This window comes from Bufo bufo, chromosome 1 (genome assembly GCF_905171765.1).
Source record: "Bufo bufo chromosome 1, aBufBuf1.1, whole genome shotgun sequence".
NCBI lineage: Eukaryota > Metazoa > Chordata > Amphibia > Anura > Bufonidae > Bufo > Bufo bufo.
In genome coordinates, this window is record NC_053389.1 from 77,841,389 (window position 1) to 77,860,598 (window position 19,210).

The 19,210-nt window shown below is 42.5% G+C and overlaps 1 protein-coding gene across 2 annotated transcripts in view; it reads right to left on the reverse strand.

Moving 5' to 3' along the window:
* The window catches only part of LAYN (layilin), a 64,307-nt gene that overhangs the window by 18,610 nt on the left and 26,487 nt on the right, over positions 1-19,210 (reverse strand). For both annotated transcript variants that reach the window (XM_040426503.1, XM_040426496.1), the window contains exons 2-3: positions 17,752-18,049; positions 184-341 (exon numbers count right to left, since the gene is read on the reverse strand). In XM_040426503.1, the coding sequence (XP_040282437.1) occupies positions 184-341; positions 17,752-18,049 (456 nt within the window). The remainder of the gene's footprint in view (positions 1-183; positions 342-17,751; positions 18,050-19,210) is intronic.

Consider the following 19,210-nt stretch of genomic DNA (forward strand, 5'->3'; position numbering starts at 1 on the left):
GGCAGGTGCAGATCTTTCCCTAATACCTTATCTCTGTGTAACCTCCACTTCTGGTTTTGGCTCACAATAACTGATGAAAATCACTGATCAAACACTGACTGTGTGAATAAGGCTTTAAGAAATGGTTTGGAATTGAATGAAATGCTTATGATTTGTGACAGATAATACCAGGAAAGCACTGACCTTCTGAATATTTACATATGAAATTGTTCTTCATGTTGCATCGGTCATCATTCCATTGGAACATGTACCGTCCACCAACACCAGGAGGAGCTAATGGCTGGTAGTACATGACTACGCACACCTCACTGCCACACGAGGGTTCGTCCACGTACCAGTTCCTACCAAACAAAATGTTTAAAATTTATACAAATAGCAGCAGTAGCAGTAACCTGAATCCGGTGCCAGAAAAGTAAAAATGTCCGCACCAGAGGAGTACATGGATGTTCTTTACAATCAAACTTATTGTTAAAATAACAGAAGACCCTCTCCTTCCACTGCTCAGTTAATTTGACCACTTTTTCTGATACAGATGTCCAACCCTCCTGTATAGCTGTAGGTTTCACCAGTTCAGGGCCAAGGTAGTTTTGGCCTTCAGGCCCATACACTACTTAGCTGTATCTCACATGCGTTAATTTAACGGTAATAACTTTTTTAACTTTTGGGCTATCAACATGATTATTTCAGATTTGTTTCACGAATAATGCAGGTTTCTTTTCATATCAGCTATATTGAGCTACTTTGGGGTGGTTCATTGTTACATCCAGGGGGGGACACCCCCTTACTTACCCAGAGAAATGCCTAGATCATATTCGTCTTTTGGGCTGGGAGCTACGGCATTGTGTAATCTCTGCCAACTATGGGAATAAAGCAGTTAAGGATATGTTCATTCTGATACTGTACGTGTCCAGATGAGGAGGAAAGGAGACAACTCGCTGATCCACTCTGCATTGTGATTAGGGCACTATGATAGGTTCATCATGGTGTCAGATCTATCTTTCTGCAATTGACCAGACTTGTCACCTCACCATCGGTCTCTGAATAAACCAAACATCAGCTGGGGAAAATGTCTTGGGACATAGAAAAAGTGATGATTTGGGATGAAGAAAGAGTATTCTTTGTTTATATAGGGTTCAACAGTGGACAGTCAGAGGCAGGGGTGGATAGGGCATAGACCCTACAGGGAAATTTCCCAGTGGGCCGATGCCCCATGGGGCCATCCAAGCCCTCATCTCTGCCACTGACCGGGTACATAATGAGCTCTCAACAGTAATTAACGCTGTGAGAATCAGGCACTCATGTACCCAGCCAGTTACCGCACATGCCCTCCTGAATTCAACTGCTGTGGCCTGCACCTCACCTCTTAAGCCCTCTGCTCTATAGACAACTGGAGGAGGAGGACAGAAGATGGTAGCTATTGATTGCCACCACAGAGGGCCAGTATATTATGCTACACTGTGTTATTTAGTTCTGCTGGGATGGTATTTTGCACCATGGTATTGTTGACCCCGCCTAATTGTGTTGCCCCGCCTTCTGCTAATTTAGACCTGCCTACAAAATGGGGTCACTTTTAGTTTTTTTTTCCAGGGCCACTTAAAGTTCCCAGTCCGACCCATGGTCAGGGGACTAGCCATCAATAAGTGGGGAAGCCTACTCTCTTTTTTCAGGAGTATGGTGAGGGCTGAATCAGGGAAAAACTGGAGGATCCCATCAATCCTCAAAGTATCTACACAGGTTGGCCATCAGCCTGTTAATGTGAGAAGAACAATCATCATGTGCATTGTGGACGCTATATGTGCACCTGTTTGGTAAATGGTGGTCATATTTGATATGGATCGGAACTATCCGATTTTTTCTTTACTGGGGAGATTTGATTTTTAATAAGACATAATAAAATGTATATTTTAAATAAAACATAGAAACATAGAATGTGTCGGCAGATAAGAACCATTTGGCCCATCTAGTCTGCCCAATATACTGAATACTATGGATAGCCCCTGGCCCTGTCTTATATGAAGGATAGCCTTATGCCTATCCCATGCATGCTTAAACTCCTCCACTGTATTTGCAGCTACCACTTCTGCAGGAAGGCTATTCCATGCATCCACTACTCTCTCAGTAAAGTAATACTTCCTTATATTACTTTTAAACCTTTGCCCCTCTAATTTAAAACTATGTCCTCTTGTAGCAGTTTTTCTTCTTTTAAAGGGTTTCTATCACTTCGTTGCACATAATTAGCTGTCAGACACTAGCGATCCGCTAGTGTCTGCTCTGCCCAACCATCCTAATATAATAGCTTTTGGGGCAGCCGTTTTGCTAAAAAAAAGAACTTTTATTAATATGCTAATGAGCCTCTAGGTGCTATGGGGGCGTCATTAGCACCTAGAGGCTCCGTCTACCTTCAGAAACTGCCGCCGCCCAGCGCGTCCCTCCAGCCCGCCCATCTCCTCCTGAATGCGATCCTCCTTGTGAGCGCCTGTATTCGGCGCATGCGCAGTGAATGTCTGACCGCTTCCCTGCTCAGACATCTCCACTGTGCCTGCGCGATGACGTCATAGTGCTCCGAGAAACAGGCGCAGTGGAGATGTCTGAGCAGGGAAGCTGTCAGACATTCACTGCGCATGCGCCGAATACAGGCGCTCACAAGGAGGATCGCATTCAGGAGGAGATGGGCGGGCTGGAGGGACGCGCTGGGCGGCGGCAGTTTCTGAAGGTAGACGGAGCCTCTAGGTGCTAATGACGCCCCCATAGCACCTAGAGGCTCATTAGCATATTAATAAAAGTTCTTTTTTTAGCAAAACGGCTGCCCCAAAAGCAATTATATTAGGATGGTTGGGCAGAGCAGACACTAGCGGATCACTAGTGTCTGACAGCTAATTATGTGCAACGAAGTGATAGAAACCCTTTAAATATTCTCTCCTCTTTTACCTTGTTGATTCCCTTTATGTATTTAGAAGTTTCTCTCATATCCCCTCTGTCTCTTCTTTCTTCCAAGCTATACATGTTAAGGTCCTTTAATCTTTCCTGGTAAGTTTTATCCTGCAATCCATGTACTAGTTTAGTAGCTCTTCTCTGAACTCTCTCCAAAGTATCAAGGGTGCATATGTTTGCAGTGAAAGATGTATATCCCCTTTGGTGAATGTTTTGATAAATAATTTTCTAAGAGCCCTAACTTAAAGGGGTTGCCCACTTTCTGGCTACTGTTGACATATATGCTTGTAAGATGACTATATGGCACTTATTAATATAGCCTTTGTTGATAATCTGTGTCATAATTTATATTTTATAAGCTATGCCCCCTTGTTGCTCATGTTTTTTGTGCTGTCAGCACAAAGGTCCTGTCCATAAAATGGCCACTAATGGACCAGGCACATCACTCAGCTTCTCCCATACAAACACAGTGTATTTGAGTGGAGGAAACATCACAGGTGATTTGCCTGGGGTCATGACCCTCCATCATTTTATGGACAGGATCTCTTTGTGGACAGCACAAAAACTTTGGCCAACAAGGGAGAGTACCTTATGAAACATAGACAATGGTGTAGAGTTTCAACAAAGGCTATATTAGCAAGTACCATGTAGTCATTTTACAAACACGTTGGCCAAAAGTAGCCAGAAAGGGGCAAGACCCTTTAATTTTCCATTTTTCTGTTGCTAAAGCTGTTGGAAGGTTTGTTTTTTTGCAGGACAAGCTATGGTTTTATTGTTCATTGATTTAATTACTTTCCATTCAATTTTATTTTTGCAATGCATGGTGGACCAAAAACAGCAATTCCGTTAAAGTTTTCTTTTTTAATAGCATTCACCATGCAGTATGAATGACACAATAACATTATTCTGTGGTTTGCTACAATTGCAGTGATACCAAATATCTACCCCTACTGTGAACAGTTTAGAAGATGAAATGATCTCCAAAAGGCATCGTTAAAGATTAGACACACTTTTCCACATTTTAAGAAATATCAGTGTATTATTTTGGTTTTGCACAATTATATAGTGAAAAAAAGGAAAGAAGAACCTTGCACAAGTATTGGAACCCAAGGATATCTGAACGCTCATATAACTTTGACCAAGGTTTCAGGCCTTAAATAGCCTGTTAGGGTTAAGGGCTCATGCACACGACTGTTGGTGTTTTGTGGACCGCAAAACAACCGGCCGTGTTCATTCTGCATTTTGCGGAATGGAACAGCTGGCCCCTAATAGAACATTCCTATCCTTATTCATAATGTGTACAATAATAGGATATGATCTATTTTTCTGTGGAACGGCCATGTGGACATGGAATGCACAAGGATTAATTTAAGTTTGTTTTTTTTTGCGGCCCCACTGAAGCAAACGGTTCCGCATATGGGCCACAAAAAAACAGAACGGACACAAAAAACGGTTCCGCATATGGGCCACAAAAAAACAGAACGGACACAAAAAATACATTTATGTGCATGAGCCCTAAGGCTTATTCACAAACATCTCTAGGAATAACCAGATGATGCAAATTACAAAGCTTTATAAATACCCAAACTTCTCTAACCTGTCCTAAAAAACAGCAGCTGCTAAGGCTAGGGCTACTAATGTTGCACAACGTTTATTGTAATGATAGTCTATAGACTCTATGGTGTCGCACTGCAACATGTGACATTCTGCGACTACGACAGTCGCAAAAGATCCATCCAAGTTGGATTTTTGTGCGACTGTTGCCTCGCAGTTGCAGCATGTCGCAGTGCGGCACCATAGACTATCATTACAATAAATGTAGAGCGACATTGGTGCAGTTCATCCCTTTTTTTTGTGCAACACATGTCGCCGTGTAGCCCTGGTCTTACAGTCTTAAAATCAAAATGGTTGAGGCCCACAAAGCAGGAGAAGGCTATAAGAAGGTAGCATAGCGTTTTCAGGTTACCATTTCTTCAGGTCGAAATGTAATTAAGAAATGGCAGTTAAAGAGGTTTTCTGAGATTTTGATACTGATGACCTTGTGAATTTATACTTGTGCTGATATATAAATCTGATACATAAATCTCGTTCTGTTAGCGACCTAAGATTAAGAACCCCCATAATTCGTACCTCTCACTCCCGTCTTCAAGACTTTTCTCGAGCTGCACCTACTCTCTGGAATACTCTGCCCCGGAATACTAGGTCAATTCACAACTTCTCCACCTTCAAACGTGCCTTAAAAAGACATCTTGTCAGGCAGGCTTATCAAGCTACCTAAAATGACTTTTCCCATACTAAACCTTTTCCCAACCAACTTCTATGGTCTAAACTCGATCCTCTAGTAGTCCCAAACCCAAAGCAGATTGGCCGGAACCACTCCTGTCAGTTCAATAATGGCTCAAATCCTACTTATCACAATCAACTACCTTATGTGTCACCCCCAATTCCTCATAGATTGTAAGCTCTTGCGAGCAGGGCCCTGACTCCTGGTGTTTCAGTTGTTTTGTTTCGTACATAAACCCTATGAATTTGTAAAGCGCTGCGGAATATGGTGGCGCTATATAAATACATTTTATTATTATTATTATTATTATTATTATGTAGCTGTGCAGTCTTCTTAGTGTCTTTCTTTGAGTCCCGTAGTACTCATGCTGCTGCTCACTCCTCCCCCTCCCCTCTTTATAGACTTGCATTGACATATGTAATATGTCCTCCTGTGGAGCTGCTCCTGCCTCAAGTCGGAATTCAAAGCGCTTTTCAAAGTAAAAAGCAATTAGAAAGGGGGAGGGAGTAAAACGCTGATATCATGAGAACTAGACATTTTTAATTGATAAAACATATTACAAAGTTTCTTGTGGTCACAGATACTATTGTTTTATGTGAAGTTGTGTGAAAGTACAGTGACCAGTCAACCACACAGCTGGGTGAAGAGGGAGCATGTAAACCATATACGCAACCTTGGAGGAGGGGGGATAATATTTTAAGCACTATACTTACTGTTATGTCTACTGTATGATATCATGTTGATCCCAAGCTGCTCTTTTCTGAATACCCTGCAAAATGTTTTTTTGCAAAAATGTGTGCATCATCATGTGTAAGTCTGCATTTATGTACTATATATATAATCATTTTCAATGTTGTAATAAAGTATAAAGTTTTAGTTCCTATACGATTGGTATAATATTTTTTGTAAATTAGCTTCATATTTGAGCAAAACATAAAAGATCTAAAAAAAATGGCTAAATGTATATATCAGGAGGAGCAACCTCCGACACTGCAGCTGTTGTGTCACAAACTTACTTGTCCGGGCCCCAGCGGTGAAATCTCCATCTTAGGCGAAACTGCGCCAGGAAAGATGGGCTGGGAAGCCATGCGACAGCATCCTTAGCAACAGGATGCAATGCTCTGTTTCTCCCCACAGCGGGCATGTGCTGGAGGAAACTAACAGTGGGCTGATTACTCAGCTCTTCTATTCCTGTGTGCTCTGTTCTGACTAATGGAGCACCGAGTCATCACCTATCAGGTTCTGATCCTGGGACTCAATGCTCTATTTAAACCCCATCATGGCCAGATACCACTGCCAATGATAGTCATTGACTCCCTAGCTGTGCTTTCATTTCATTTGTGTGTGTGTTTGGATTGCTTATTGGATTAACCTCGGCTTGCCTTTGACCACTCTCTGTCTCGTGATTTGGTACTGTGTTTCCCATCTGGTTCTGACTTCGGCTTGGCTATTCTGACTAGCCTTTGTCATCTGATTTGGTACTGCATTGTCCGCCCGGTTTTGACCCATTCCTGCACAACTTCGTCTTTGTGTAGTTGTTCTGCCCAGCAGGGTTAGGGAAAATGATTACAGATCATGTCTGTCTCAGTTTTGGTATTTCTGTAGTGATTAGTGTGGTTATAGCACTATGTAGCGGTGTTAAGTTGTAATGCACTTTGTTTTTCCTGTTACAAAGACTGCTGCATTGTGGGTGGTGCAAAGTATTGTGGGAGTGCAAAGCATCCTGGGAAAGAGAAGTCTCCAGTCTCCAGGACACATCAGCAGAGCTTTCCTTCTGCATGTCTCCTTCTCAAACTCCACCATCCTTGTAAAAGCATATCTGGTTATTATGTTATGCAGAGCTGTTTAATTAGTTATAATTGTTACTCAGGGAGTTATTACTGTTAGCTAGACATGTAATCCTATGAATAGGCAACCATTTTGCCGTGTGCTTTCACTGTCAATGGAAATGTTATAGTACATGCTATGCTTTATACCCAGTGGCGTAGCTATCAGGGAAGCAGGGGAAGCGACTGCTTCGGGGCCTGAGCTCAGAAGGGGCCCCAGAGCAGTACTGAATGTTTTCATTAGATCTAGGGCTGCCCCTGCTCACAACTGCTGCACTTTATAGAAGCAGATGCCAATTATATCAGCAGTGCTGGAGCTCCTCCCACTGAAGGTCCTTAGTGAGTAGCAGATACAGTATAATTGCCGTCTTCTCCTCCTCCTATGGCCGTTCTCAGGCTGGGATCCGCAGTACTGGCACACCACTTGCCAGTACTGCTTTCTGTTTTCTATTGGCTGGCAGCTTACTTGGACATCAGCTGCCAGCCAATAGCAGAGCTTTATGGGATCAAGCCCCACTCACCAGCGTGAAGCTACTGTAGAGCAGGCTGGCTTCTCCAGCACTTAGAGCTCTAGAATGCCTGCCCCCCCCCTCCCCATGTGTCCTGTTCTCTGACCCCCCATAGTAGGTTACTGATTAACCCCTCCACTGCTGTACCTGGATGGCACAGAGGGGTGATGGCACCTACTTCTCCAGGCTGCCTGTGAGGACCAGACATCAGCTGTCTACAGGAAAGGTAAGTGTCTGTCTGTATAAATAGGTGTATAACTACTTGTAAGTTCATGTGTATGTAATGTGTGTGTGTGTGCGTGTGTATATATATAGATATATATATATATATATCTATATATATACAGTATATATGTCCATATATGTGGTGAGTGTGTATGTGAGTCTGTCCATGTATGTGGTGAGTGCGTGTATGAGTGAGTCCATGTATGTGGTGAGTGCCTGTATGAGTGCGTCCATGTATGTGGTGAGTGCCTGTATGAGTGCGTCCATGTATGTAGTGAGTGTACGAGTGCCTCCATGTATGTGGTGAGTGCCGTATACGTGCGTCCATGTATGTAGTGAGTTCCTGTATGAGTGCGTCCATTTATGTGGTGAGTGCGTGTATGAGTGCGTGCATGTATGTGGTGAGTGCCTGTATGAGTGCGTCCATGTATATGGTAAGTGTGTGTATGAGTGTGTCCATGTATGTGGTGAGTGCCTGTATGAGTGCGTCCATGTATGTGGTGAGTGCCTGTATGAGTGCGTCCATGTATGTGGTGAATGCGTGTATGAGTGCGTCCATGTATGTAGTGAGTGCGTGTATGAGTGCGTCCATGTATGTGGTGAGTGCATCCATGTATGTGGTTAGTGCCTATATGAGTGCATCCATGTATGTGGTGAGTGCGTGTATGAGTGCGTCCATGTATGTGGTGAGTGCATCCATGTATGTGGTTAGTGCCTGTATGAGTGTATCCATGTATGTGGTGAGTGCGTATATGAGTGCGTCCATGTATGTGGTGAGTGCGTGTATGAGTGCGTCCATGTATGTGGTGAGTGCATCCATGTATGTGGTGAGTGCGTATATGAGTGCGTCCATGTATGTGGTGAGTGCATCCATGTATGTGGTGAGTGCGTGTATGAGTGCGTCCATGTATGTGGTGAGTGCGTGTATGACTGCGTCCATGTATGTGGTGAGTGCGTATATGAGTGCGTCCATGTATGTGGAGAGTGCGTGTATGAGTGTGTCCATGTATGTGGTGAGTGCGTATATGAGTGCCTCCATGTATGTGGTGAGTGCGTATATGACTGCATCCATGTATGTGGTGAATGCGTCCATGTATGTGGTGAGTGCGTGTATGAGTGCGTCCATGTATGTGGTGAGTGCGTATATGAGTGCGTCCGTGTATGTGGTGAGTGCGTATATGAGTGCCTCCATGTATGTGGTGAGTGCGTATATGAGTGCCTCCATGTATGTGGTGAGTGCGTGTATGACTGCGTCCATGTATGTGGTGAGTGCGTATATGAGTGCGTCCATGTATGTGGAGAGTGCGTGTATGAGTGTGTCCATGTATGTGGTGAGTGCGTATATGAGTGCCTCCATGTATGTGGTGAGTGCGTATATGACTGCATCCATGTATGTGGTGAGTGCGTCCATGTATGTGGTGAGTGCGTGTATGAGTGCGTCCATGTATGTGGTGAGTGCGTATATGAGTGCGTCCATGTATGTGGTGAGTGCGTATATGAGTGCCTCCATGTATGTGGTGAGTGCGTATATGACTGCATCCATGTATGTGGTGAGTGCGTGTATGAGTGCATCCATTAAGTTTGGGAGGGGCCCAGTACAAAAATTTGCTGTGGGGCCCTACCTTTACATGTTATTTGTATTCTTGTAGTTTTACCAATCAAATGTACAATCTCTCACTCACACGCACCGCACAAAGAGTACAACCTGTTGGCCAATAAACAAGTTAGACTACAAAGAACAGTCCTCTTATTTGGAAGACAGGAATGGTTTATGCTGAATGTCAGACTGCACACTGTGTGAATGTGTATGAAGACAGAACAGTAGTTTCTTGTGTGTGTTTGTGTCAGTCCTGCACTTAGCAAAGTCAAAGAACAGTCAAGCAAGTGTGCATGCTGGGAGTTTTACAGCAGTTTGGGTGCCGAAGGTTGCTGATCCCTGGTATAGACTGATCAATGGTTTATAACAAGCATCGTTAAGGACCCTTTCACATGGACTGAGTAGGGAGATAATCGTTACTAGAAGCTTTTATTCCCATACAGTTTCCTGGTTTGTCGGCAGCACATCCCTGAATGGGAATTTTGAGAGAACTTACATGATGGATGCAGTGCTGGTCTATATGATGAAGACACAAGACAAATGGTGGATATAGTGACAAGTTGAAAATTTTAACCCTTTCATGAATGCCGATAACACCTTTTTTTAAATGGCACATTCTAAAAGTGATTTGATAAAGTAATCTAAGGTCTCTTCACAGTTTGTTCTCAATAATTGCCTGCTCGCCAGAGGAAGTGAGAGCTGTAGTTACATGCAGCAATCATTAACTGATTGTACATGAACGATAGCTACAGTGATAGTTGTATTGTTTCATTGTTTCTGGGCAGCAGATCTTTTTACTCAGGACAATCTGCTGCCCAAAAATGATGCTTTCGGTGACTGCATCAGCAATGCTTCCACCCAATTAACAAGCATTTGTTCATTAGCCGCGTTATCCGCGGAACCTTTACTCTGGCTAATTATTGGGTTGCTAGTTCCTAGGCGCTTTAGAAGATACACTGCATACTCCTGTCCATCAGCACACTGCAATGAAGATCATTCACTGAAAAGTCAGCTAAGGTGAAGTAAATTAGAGGAGGCAGCCTGCACAGTCACCACATTTTATATTGTAGGCAGATTCATGTAAAATAATGGGAGAATGGAATGGATAAGGCTCCTTTTCCATCAATATGTGCAGCCTACTTTGGAGGTATATGTCGTACTCCCTGATGAAATGCCGCAACGCATTCCACTGTATAGCGATATGGTGGGATATGCTACCCATACAGCACCACCCCTCTCTATATCAAAACAAAGGGGGGAATCTATCATGCTCTGTGCTAGAGAATTCTGGATTTAAAAAGTCGTAAAATGGGGCTTTTGCAACGTTTTGGGGTTCCTTGTTTATAATTACACCACTCCAGTTTTCAAAAGTGGGTGGGAAAGTGGGAATGGTTAGCTCTATTAATTTGTTTCACTCCAGATTTATCACTGGGACTTAAAAAAAAAATGTCCCAAAATAGTGTCAACCTCACTCCAGTGGGAAGGGGGGGGGGGAGGTAAATGGATAGGAGTAACATTTCTAGAAAAAACTGTTAGGTTTAAAGATGTGCCAGTTTTAACAAAGCATTTGATAAATTTGGTGTAAAATACTCCAGTGCAGACTCAAGCAAAACTGACTTCAAATATTATGCTTTTAATGTTTACTGGAGGGCTGCCACCGAGCACACACTGCTTCCCAAGAAAGACGCGTGTAAGCTAATTGGGAAGGGGACTGAGCTGCCAAATCACATTCTTGGTGTGCTGTTCACAAAGCATCCATCTTGGTTCCCACATTGTCCACTTGTGACTCCTGTCTAGACACTTCAGACATGGGGGACACTTTACTACAGAGACCATGGGGGACATTTATCAAGGCTGGCGTATCCATATGCCATTCTTAATCTCCATGTACTGGCGTGAGATGCCCCTAATTTATTACGAGGCAGATGCCTCTTAACATATCAAGCGCATCTCTGCCCTGCAGTGCACCAGAAAGTGAAGTCTGTCTGTAGCTGGCTATATTGTCCACTACTTTCTGGCAAAAGTTATAGTAAAAGCGGAAGGTGGAAAAGTGTCGAGAATCCCCCCCCCAAAAAATCACAAATGATGGTGCACATATGGTGTGCGCCATAATGTGCAACTTTTTTACACCAAAATAGTGGCATAAAGGGCTTAATAAATGTCCCTTTGTAAGTGTATGTCCAGGTATTCAGCCTATCCTCAGCACTTTACAGTGTCAGTCAAGTTGATGAGATGTCATGCACAAGCTGCAGAAGAAGTCTGCAGCATAAACTGACATGCGTTGTGGATTTTAAATCTGCTGCTAACGGTGAAATCTACAGCAGATATTCATAACAGAAATTGACATGCTGCAGCATGGGCGTTATATTGGTGGTCCGTGCTTGCCGAGGTCTCGCCTCTCTTGGCGGGCATGACCACCGAAACACTTGCCCTTCTGGCAGGGGCCTTCCATTGTGGGTAGGTGCCTAAGTAAAGAAGGTTCCTCGCTTGTTAGTCCCTGCAAATCTGTTTTGGTATAATCAGATTTCCTATGCCTGACTTTGGCCTGTTTACTGAATTATACCTGTTCTGCCCTGACCCCCGCCTGTTTATCATACTGATCCTGGAGTCTGCTTGACCTGCCTGAGTCAGCTGTTACTGAACGGACACTGCTCCAGAAGATTGCAGCCTGGTGGTTCCCCTGCAATGGAGACCAGATCCCTGTACAGGGGTTAAAGGGTGAAGGCAAGGGGAGCCACTTAGATAATGTCCTTAGGAGTAACCCTAAACACTGCATGTAAATGATATTTGTGAAACCAGTGAGAACAGATCTCTGCTGACATTGTTTAATAAAGACCAATTAAGACAAATTTTAGTCCAAAATAGAATGCAATAATAAAAAAGCATAATGACAAAGCACAAACTGATTCTTTAAAGACTCAATCTGACAGGAGTGAAATTTGAATAGGAATGATCTCAACAAAACCTGTGAGTACACATAAGGAGTGGGTGATAAAGGAGGACCAAGAGAGAACTGTAGTTACAACATCTATATACCTGTCATCCAAAAGCAATAAAGCCACACAGTCTTCCATTGAGCAGCAGAGATTGTCTACTTTATCTAAACAGTAAAGGGGTTATCAACTATTTCTAACTGATGACCTATCCTCTAGATACAGTAGGTCATCAATATTTGATTTGCTGTTGTTATCCGAGTTGGGTTGGAAAGAATAAATGGGTAATACTTTGGCTTGAAGTGGTAAGTTTATTTTACAAATCTGATTTGTGATATTAAAAATATTCAGCTAAAAAGGGCCTACTATGAGACCACCATACATGAAGACATGAACCTTTCTCATCACAACATTTCCAACACACATCTGGTAACTTGGGTCCATTTAATGCAATTTCTCAGCAGTTAAATATCATCCAGACATAATTGTATAGCCATTTTCTTTCAATCAAACACATCTAGAAGGTCCTTTTCCCAAAAGGAATCTTTCATGACTCTATAGAAGCAGAACTGTAGAAGATGGATTCCTGTTGAAATCTCAGTGTATTTTAATTGCTTATAAAATTGTAGATTTAAAGCTAAGATGAGGCTAGTCTAGGAGAGAGGTCAGTTGTTGATATGAAGAAACAGATCCCGAGGACTAGAATTGGTTTGAATTTTCGAAGGCAGCATAGAATTCCATTCATTTAATTGTGTCAGAAAAAGATCCCTGATTTTTAGCAAAGGAAAGTCTTTTCTCCCTTTTTGTCTGGTGGTCCAAACACCTCAGAATTAGACAAAACTACAAGGTGGAATAGGCGTACCAGAACCATCCTTATATTACACAGCTGTGTACACAACAGGGTATTGATCTGGCTGCTTCCCCCCTCCCCAGAACTCTAGCTACAGTGATCTCTGACAAACTACAATTACGGTACATTGTAACGCCAAGATCTCTTACCAGCTTTGTGACCTACATTTTGACACACTCAACATGTTCAGTTTAAAAATCTAAAAATGCTTCTCTTTCTTTCATATATATATTTTTTTTACATAAAAAGGGATATTTAATGGGGAAAAGGTTTTGGTGTCTATTCTGGGGCCTTTATTTGCTAAAGAGGTTTGATTTGGGAACTGTAATAGTTTAGTGGATCTGGGGTCTGTATTTGTTTAGGTGGGGTTTTGCATTTATTCTAGAGTCTGACCCTGTATTTATTCTGGGGTTTGCTTTGGGGTCTGAATTTATTTGTGTGGCTATTAGATGCTAGAGATGGCTGCAGAAGCCTGGGACCAAAAATGCCTCAGCAGAAAACTCTGCAATCATTAGGAGAAGTCATCATGGTGTTCTGGGACAGATGTAGAAAAAAAGGATAGAGAACATATACAATCAGAGGAGACGTCACCAGTGAGTCACTGGATTTATAGAGGAGCTATTGTAGGAAATATTTGCATTTCGCAAAAAGGTTTTTGTATACCCTGGGCCAATTGACAACTGGGCAATACCTTTGTCAATAGATTGGGTTTCTGTACAGTCTGATACTATCAGTCAGGAGTGGGCGATGACAATATGTAGAAATGCAGCCCTTTGACAAGGATAATGGTAACAGCTGGTTTTCAATAGTAGCACAAAAAGGTAGTGATGTCTATATAAAACAGGGCAGGGTGGCGGTGGAGAAAGATGGGGTTTAAATTTTGATAAAAGCCTAGGGCTTATGGACTACTTATAATAATAATAATAGTAATAAACTATATATATATATATATACAAACCGGATTCCAAAAAAGTTGGGACACTAAACAAATTGTGAATAAAAACTGAATGCAATGATGTGGAGATGGCAAATGTCAATATTTTATTTGTAATAGAACGTAGATGACAGATCAAACGTTTAATCCGAGTAAATGTATCATTTTAAAGGAAAAATACGTTGATTCCAATTCACGGTGTCAACAAATCCCCAAAAAGTTGGGACAAGTAGCAATAAGAGGCTGGAAAAAGTAAATTCGAGCATAACGAAGAGCTGGAAGACCAATTAACACTAATTAGGTCAATTGGCAACATGATTGGGTATAAAAAGAGCTTCTCAGAGTGGCAGTGTCTCTCAGAAGCCAAGATGGGTAGAGGATCACCAATTCCCACAATGTTGCGCAGAAAGATAGTGGAGCAATATCAGAAAGGTGTTACCCAGTGAAAAATTGCAAAGACTTTGCATCTATCATCATCAACTGTGCATAACATCATCCGAAGATTCAGAGAATCTGGAACAATCTCTGTGCGTAAGGGTCAAGGCCGTAAAACCATACTGGATGCCCGTGATCTCCGGGCCCTCAAACGACACTGCACCACAAACAGGAATGCTACTGTAAAGGAAATCACAGAATGGGCTCAGGAATACTTCCAGAAACCATTGTCAGTGAACACAATCCACCGTGCCATCCGCCGTTGCCAGCTGAAACTCTACAGTGCAAAGAAGAAGCCATTTCTAAGCAAGATCCACAAGCTCAGGCGTTTTTACTGGGCCAGGGATCATTTAAAATGGAGTGTGGCAAAATGGAAGACTGTTCTGTGGTCAGACGAGTCACGATTCAAAGTTCTTTTTGGAAATCTGGGACGCCATGTCATCCGGACCAAAGAGGACAAGGACAACCCAAGTTGTTATCAACGCTCAGTTCAGAAGCCTGCATCTCTGATGGCATGGGGTTGCGTGAGTGCGTGTGGCATGGGCAGCTTGCATGTCTGGAAAGGCACCATCAATGCAGAAAAATATATTCAGGTTCTAGAACAACATATGCTCCCATCCAGACGTCATCTCTTTCAGGGAAGACCCTGCATTTTTCAACAAGATAATGCCAGACCACATTCTGCATCAATCACAACATCATGGCTGCGTAGGAGAAGGATCCGGGTACTGAAATGGCCAGTCTGCAGTCCAGATCTTTCACCTATAGAGAACATTTGGCGCATCATAAAGAGGAAGGTGCAACAAAGAAGGCCCAAGACGATTGAACAGTTAGAGGCCTGTATTAGACAAGAATGGGAGAGCATTTCTATTTCTAAACTTGAGAAACTGGTCTCCTCGGTCCCCAGACGTCGGTTGAGTGTTGTAAGAAGAAGGGGAGATGCCAAACAGTGGTGAAAATGGCCTTGTCCCAACTTTTTTGGGATTTGTTGACACCATGAAATTCTGATTCAACATATTTTTCCCTTAAAATTGTACATTTTCTCAGTTTAAACTTTTGTTCCGTGATTTATGTTCTATTCTGAATAAAATATTAGAAGTTGGCACCTCCACATCATTGCATTCAGTTTTTATTCACGATTTGTATAGTGTCCCAACTTTTTTGGAATCCGGTTTGTGTATATATATATATATATATATATACACTCACCTAAAGAATTATTAGGAACACTTGTTCTATTTCTCATTAATGCAATTATCTAGTCAACCAATCACATGGCAGTTGCTTCAATGCATTTAGGGGTGTGATCCTGGTTAAGACAATCTCCTGAACTCCAAACTGAATGTCAGAATGGGAAAGAAAGGTGATTTAAGCAATTTTGAGCGTGGCATGGTTGTTGGTGCCAGACGGGCCGGTCTGAGTATTTCACAATCTGCTCAGTTACTGGGATTTTCACGCACCACCATTTCTAGGGTTTACAAAGAATGGTGTGAAAAGGGAAAAACATCCAGTATGCGGCAGTCCTGTGGGCAAAAATGCCTTGTGGATGCTAGAGGTCAGAGGAGAATGGGCCGACTGATTCAAGCTGATAGAAGAGCAACGTTGACTGAAATAACCACTCGTTACAACCGAGGTATGCAGCAAAGCATTTGTGAAGCCACAACACGCACAACCTTGAGGCGGATGGGCTACAACAGCAGAAGACCCCACCGGGTACCACTCATCTCCACTACAAATAGGAAAAAGAGGCTACAATTTGCACGAGCTCACCAAAATTGGACTGTTGAAGACTGGAAAAATGTTGCCTGGTCTGAGTCTCGATTTCTGTTGAGACATTCAAATGGTAGAGTCCGAATTTGGCGTAAACAGAATGAGAACATGTATCCATCCTCTGATGGCTACTTCCAGCAGGATAATGCACCATGTCACAAAGCTCGAATCCTTTTTAAATTGGTTTCTTGAACATGACAATGAGTTCACTGTACTAAAATGGCCCCCGCAGTCACCAGATCTCAACCCAATAGAGCATCTTTGGGATGTGGTAGAACGGGAGCTTCGTGCCCTGGATGTGCATCCCTCAAATCTCCATCAACTGCAAGATGCTATCCTATCAATATGGGCCAACATTTCTAAAGAATGCTATCAGCACCTTGTTGAATCAATGCTACGTAGAATTAAGGCAGTTCTGAAGGCAAAAGGGGGTCCAACACCGTATTAGTATGGTGTTCCTAATAATTCTTTAGGTGAGTGTATATATATTATACAGAGCGCCAACATATTCTGCAATGTTTTACAATTCATGCACAGACAAAATCAAACATTACATTGCAACAAACAAGTCAACAATTAAAACAAAAGAGTGAAAGCCTACCCACAAGAGCTTACAATCTATGCCGTTTTGGCACCAAAAAATTATAAAAACCAAAGGGTATCCAGCATGCATGTGGAACCTACACCCCCTGAATTTCATAGTCGCTGTTATGGCACTTAATAGGTAGAATTTAGTGTTAGGTTCCCGTCTTACAGAGATCGCCTTGACGTGCGGCAGACGGGCTCAAATTATTTGCCAAGCATCTCTACTTTATTAGCATAGCATAAGCAATATAATATGTTTTGTACTTTATTTGGTTCGCAGAGAGCTGTTGCATTATATGTTGTATTACAATCTATGCGGAGTTAGGAATGACACAAAAGGTAAAAATTGCTTGCTTCCACCACTGAATTAATTCAATGTAATTTTGACAGTATAAATCGTCCCTAATTCTGTTTTACTGGTAATATGTTCCTAGAAATTCCCTTTACTTAAAAGATTCCTAATCCTATTAGGGTTGCTTACATATATTTTGATACAGCTCCCTCCGGCTTATTCCATTAATAGCACTGCTGCTGTGGTCTGGCACAAATCCTAAACTCATACAGGGCAAGAGGTAGAGTAGTCGCAATTAAAGATTTAGTTGTGTAGTCTAAATTATCAAATGCAAACAACCCTTTCTTACAGAGAGGGTATGGAACAGTGGTGATCAACATAGCATAATGGAAAATGCAGACAGAACATGTATGGGTCACATGTCGTCCAGTTTGCCCATTACTGGTTTTGAACTTTCCTTTAGCCAAGCACTTTACTCCAGCTATTTCATAGCAAAATCTCACAAAAAAAACCACTTGAGCTTCAACAGATAAACAGAAATGATCAGAAATGCGGATGAACTTCAGTTATTAATACATACCAAAATGTTGGTTTGCTCCCATCAACCCATGTGTATAGATTCTGACAGTCACTGGAATTTGGTGATTCATCTTCAGTTCTCCGGAGGCCGAGCCAGAAGTCCCCGTCAGAACCTGTGAGACTCTGGATCAGCTTCTGGATGAATTTCTGCTCTGCTTCAGTCTTTATTGTTATCAGGTGACCACCATCCCGCTTACATTCGTCCTGTGCTTCCTGGAAGGACAACCTTCTTGAGGTATCATGAAAGTAAATTATTTTATAGCATGGCTTCTGTGTCCCTTGCTTGCAGATAATTTGCCCTGTAACATAGAGACATTGCACTTTATTAGGATATCTAGAATGACACAGTTTAGGTTTTGCATCTTAAAGGGGTTATCCAAGTTATTTCAACCGATCAGCTGGTATAAGAGAAGGCGCGCTCTGTGCCAGCGCAGCCTTCCCTTCATTGTTTACCTGCTCGCCGTCGCAACAGCAGCGGTCAGCAGGTGTAATTACAAGAAGCCGTCCAATTCATTTCAATGGGACGGCTCGTTCCTTTACACTAGGATAGGTCATCAATATCAGAACGGCGGGGGTCTGACCCCTGGCACCCCTGCCGATCAGCTGGTTGAATAGAAAGCGGCACTCATATGATTGCTGCTTTATCTTAACTGTTTACCTGCTCGCCGTCAACATCGCAGTGGTGAGCAGGTGTAATTACAACTATGGTATCCCCATTCACTTCTATGGGACGGCTCCTTCCATTCAAGTGAATAGGACAGAGCCATCCCATAGAAGTGAATGGGATGGCTGAGATGTTGGCGATGTTGGCGGCGAGCAGGTAAGCAATGAGGAAAACACGTACAGGTGCTGCTTTCTCTTCAAACAGTTGATCAGCAGGGGGACCAACTCCTGGCATCCCCGCCGATCAGCTGTCAATATTGAAAAAAGCAGATAGCCCCTTTAAGCTGTTTTATCCCCCTTTTTGGAGGACTAACTCTCCATGTATTCCACAAAAGGGTAAATAACAAACTATATATAATGCAGTCGTGGCATCCATTTTTGCAGAGAGACAACAGGCAGGGCAGCACAGTCCATACTATTAGCAGACAACACATACCTGGTTTATGAGTGAAGTCCACTAATGGAAGCAATAAGACAGAGAACATACGGTATTAGTAACAATATTAATTTCTATACTTCACATGTGCCTCATACGCATGTTTTATTATAAATGAGCAATAAGATATTATACCATTCATACAATAGTCTATAGATGATATCACAGGGACACTGCGCTTGCAGTAATATGGGTGCTTTTTATTTGCATTATTAGGCCTTATTCCCACATCCATGAAAAAAACGGTCAGTGCGTCAACTATGACATTGTCAATGTAGGATCAGTTTTTGGTCTGTATGTCCAATTTGTGTCCTCCGTATGGCATCTGTGTAACACACGGCTGAAATGGGATTTCCAGAGA